Genomic DNA, 4,329 nt, shown 5'->3' with positions numbered 1-4,329 from the left:
CCTGAGCGTGTAATGTTAATTTTACCTGTGATCCTTTGAATAAATCAGCACTGTTTTGAAGTTACTTGGACTGTTTCGTCTCTCAGAGTTAGCAATGGTAAGAAGAACCAAAGTCCTTCAGTACCTTCTACTGTATGTCCTCCATTGTTATTGTGTCGGTTATTGACGACATCATGGCAGTGTAATGCAAAATATTTGGACAATCAAAGAAAACCAAACCATTAGTTAGTTATAAGTGCTAACTCACCTTAAACTGTATCATTAGTGTGAGAATGTCACATGTGATAAAGAGCAAAAGCATTTCTACCTTTCAAAGGGCAGATGTGTTCTGGGAAGCAGAATCTGTAAATGGTGTGCATTCTCATTGGTCATACTCAATAGGCACACTGAAGTTCAGCCCAGATGATATGCACCCACAGACAAACGTTTTATTTTATTTATGTGGTTACTAATTCGAAACAACATACAAGACCATAAGATCAATAAGTTTAAAAGTCATGGAAATATTACTGCACTTAACATCTGAATATAAAACCAGGAGTGGGCACAAACTCAACAAATACTGTCAGAGTTTCTAGTTACTTCCAGCTGAGGCACTGTTACAGAAGCATGCTTCGCCAAGCAGCTTGGCTTCAACCTTGGAAGACAAAAGCCACATTTGTACATTTCACTTCTACGGTTCAGTTTTACAGTACAGCCATGATAAATGAATAGTTGCATGACACAAATCTCACAACAAGAATACTTCACTGGCAGCAACACGGCTGAACCACCTTAAGCATGCTGTGCAAGAGTATATATCAGCTACGCTCAGCACAATGAGACAGTATCTCCTTCAGTTAGTCATCAACACTTTGTACACTTAACTGGACAAATACGCCATTTGCTACCCTGTGATGTGTCTCCTTCACTTCTAATTTCCAAACCGAAAAACGGCAGGAAACATCAAATTTGTCCAAAATTTTCCACCTAAAATTAGTTTTTAAATGATATGGTACAAAACAGCCATGCAGTTGTAGAGTCATGCCTCATTTTACATTTAAAAACCCCGTTTTAACAACTGTTAAGTTTCAGTGAGTGTGTGAATGCAGTGAGTTAATTTTTACCTAAAGATTTGCTGATTGGTCCAGTAATCACATGAATGAGCTGATTTTAATCTCTAGTCCTCCATCAGAAAACTCTCATGCCCGTGACATAAACTTCACATGGGAGAAACTGAATAAGACAGATGAAGTATAAAGAGACTCTTTCGTGTTTAGACACAGTGAATATTTAAGGACAGGGAACATGCACTGTCTGCTGCTCCTTGCACATCCACAACACAGTATTCAGTTAGATGATAACTCATATTCAAGTACACACAAACATACACAGCTGAAAACCTTCAAGTTGACTCTTCAGTTTTCACCCCTTTGAAATTTATTTTAAAAACATTTCCCCTGAGCTCAGATAATCCAAACATAATGTCACAGTAATAACAAAGTAATTATAAAGGAATGCAATGTCCTCACAGATCACAGTAAATTACACTGAAAGAGTTCACTTCGTAATCATAACCATTCTATTAAATTACGGTTTTGCGTATATTCAGACTTAATGCATTAATGCGATTTACTAGCAAAACAAACAAAAGCGCAGAAACAGTCACAATATGTGCCTGTTGTTGTTTCTACTGATCTTTATTAGCCTAGTCTGAAATCTATGAGACTATCAGGTCAGGTTTCTCTAGAGCTGTTGCAAAACAAACTGCATCCAGACACAAACCCATGCACACAAACACACCTCAACACATCATCCACATCAGTGAGTCTGAGTTTCGTGCTGTCTTCAACAGTAACGTGCTGAGAGTTGATGTGTGTCTTAGTTATTCAGGTTAATGTGTTTGCCTGTGGGGCATATTTCCATTCTAGTTCCCGTTGCACAGACATCCTGTCCCAAACTGCTGCACCATTATTGCTCACTCTCACTGACGTCTTTACAGCCAGACTGCTGGGAATGAACCTCATTCTGTGGCAACCGTTATACGAGTCCTCCTTAAAGCATTTGTACCACTGTCATGTATACCTGTGCTCTTGTTAAGTGTGACGTAACGTTCCACTTCCACGTTCAAAATCCCCCAGAGCCAAATAGCAGAGCCTGTCACCCTCTACACACTAACATCTCTTTTAGCAAGGCATCACTGAGAGTAAAAAAAAAAAACAGGACTCAATTCTTTCAGTTCAAATACAGCGGTCAGTGTAGCTGTTCTACCTGGTGGTATAATAACCAGATCTATTGAAACTATGGGCAACACAACACTGTGGTATATTGAACTGAGGAGAATGAACCAAAGTTTAGACATGGAAACGAAGTGTTAGGTCACTATTCTATAAACAGAATGCACAGTGTCGCACAATATGTCCTACTTAATATAATGAAACATAAAATCATATGTCTTTGATTGAAGCATAGCAAACATTTTACATGGATCTCTTTCTGAGAAGGACAAAATAAACGGAGAGCAAACAATAAAGCAATGGAACTGAATTGGATAAATCTACAGCCAAAAAAAAAAACCCAGCATAGATCTGTGGACAGAAGAGGTACAGTATATGTTGAAAGAGAAAATAACAGAAAAACAAGTCATTCATCTGTAGCTCGGGTACCTGCAGATGAGCGTTTCATGGTAAGGTTTGCTGCTGGCACTGCGGTCCCTTCGGACGGGCCCGGGCTCAATGGTGGGCAGGCCTGTGGCGGAGGTGGTGGTGGTCCACGTGGAAGAGAGCCTCCTTAAAAGACTAGGGTGAAGACTTCGCCTCAGGCGCTGCAATCACACACATAAACAGTACTGGAAAAACGTCTCATCGCTCCTTTAGGAACTATTCAAATCTTCACCCAAGATTCACTGCAACAGTCAAAAAGCACAACCATAACTGCGCTTGGATTTAGATAAAAGCTCTACAAGTATTCCCACCTGTAAGATGATATAAAGGCTTATTTGTTTTGTCTCCAGTCAAATGGATCATCTAGATGAGGCGGTTGTTTTTCCTGCATCGGCCCAAGCTGAAACTAACGATATAGGTGATACAACCAGAAAAATTTAAATGACTGGAGGCTTTTCTTTAGTTTTTCTTCACTGGATTCAAAGAGAATCAACATTGTGGTCGTCGGTGAATTGAGGATACCGGCAGGCAGCTGCTCCAGTAATGCTCCACATGGTTCATTATTAGATGTAACGTCAGTATTGCATTGCACAGATACAGGGAGTCTGTCTTTCTGCTTCTCATTTTCTCTGTCAGTCTCTGTTGTTTCATTCTGCTTTCGTTTCTCTGCTCTTTCTCTGGGATTCTCAGTGGTGTTAGGTATTTTTAGTCAGATAGATATTGGATAGATACTTTATGTATTAGAAATGTTTAGTGGAGATAGGATGTCTAGTTAGACTGTTAAATGCTTAGTCATGCTTATGAGTTTCTACAGGGTACATCTGGTCAAGGATAACTAGAGAGAAGAGTTGATGACTGTCAGCAGACAGGGTGTTTAATATTATTATTATGACGTGTATAACTGTAGCCTTAGCCATAATATGTTCTTATGTTTAAGACACGACATGTTACTAGAGGTCGTGTGAGAATGTTTTTAGCTCATTCACTGTTGAGCTGTGTTGCCGTGTCCCACATCAACTAGGTCGACCAGAAACAGGTGAGCCAGGAACCTTTGTTTAAACATAAACTCCTGCACACTGAACTTATGCCAAATTGAAGTTGATGTGTGGAACTGCCCACTCTCAACGTTTTAAATTGGATTCAAAACAGTAAGGATAATAAAACACTTTTCTTTTGTGTGTTTGAATGATGTGCTGATTTGTTCTCTGTCACATGTAACAGTTAACAAGCACATAGACTCATTTGAGGGGAAGTAAATGAGTGCCGTTGATCACAGAATTTGATACCAATAAGGGACGTAAAATTCACGTTTTATAAGTGAATTTTTGCTACATAGTAGCAGTTGTCTCCTCAAATTTCCCATTTCCTTTTTAATTTTTTGTAGTGCTTGTTTTACTCTGGGTTCTATTTTGTTCTCAGTTAAAAATGTACAGGCTTTCACTCCCTCTCTAGCTCTCACTGCAGATAGAGAGGCTTGCTTTCTTTCTCTGGTTAGTTTTATCCAAATTCAGAGATAGTATATTACTGTCACACCATTTCTTTATCTTCTCAAGTTCCTGTGTAACCTGTCCAGAGAGTTGCTTTGGAACACTAAATACAAAACATGTTCTAAACAACATGGCACCAGCTGTGTTCAGGGAAACATTTAGTTTTACAGCACCATACACACCTCTGGTGTGTGTATGTG

The 4,329-nt window shown here is 39.2% G+C and overlaps 1 protein-coding gene across 3 annotated transcripts in view; it reads right to left on the bottom strand.

The window, feature by feature from the left end:
• LOC109974260 (cGMP-inhibited 3',5'-cyclic phosphodiesterase A-like) overlaps positions 1–4,329 on the bottom strand; it is a 75,377-nt gene that overhangs the window by 16,959 nt on the left and 54,089 nt on the right. For all 3 annotated transcript variants that reach the window (XM_020624374.1, XM_020624384.1, XM_020624392.1), the window contains exon 4: positions 2,646–2,803. In XM_020624374.1, coding sequence (XP_020480030.1) covers positions 2,646–2,803 — 158 coding nt within the window. The remainder of the gene's footprint in view (positions 1–2,645; positions 2,804–4,329) is intronic.

Source organism: Monopterus albus, unplaced genomic scaffold, assembly GCF_001952655.1.
Source record: "Monopterus albus unplaced genomic scaffold, M_albus_1.0 scaffold7.1, whole genome shotgun sequence".
Taxonomy (NCBI): Eukaryota; Metazoa; Chordata; class Actinopteri; order Synbranchiformes; family Synbranchidae; genus Monopterus; species Monopterus albus.
This window is presented reverse-complemented; position numbering and strand designations above follow the sequence as displayed.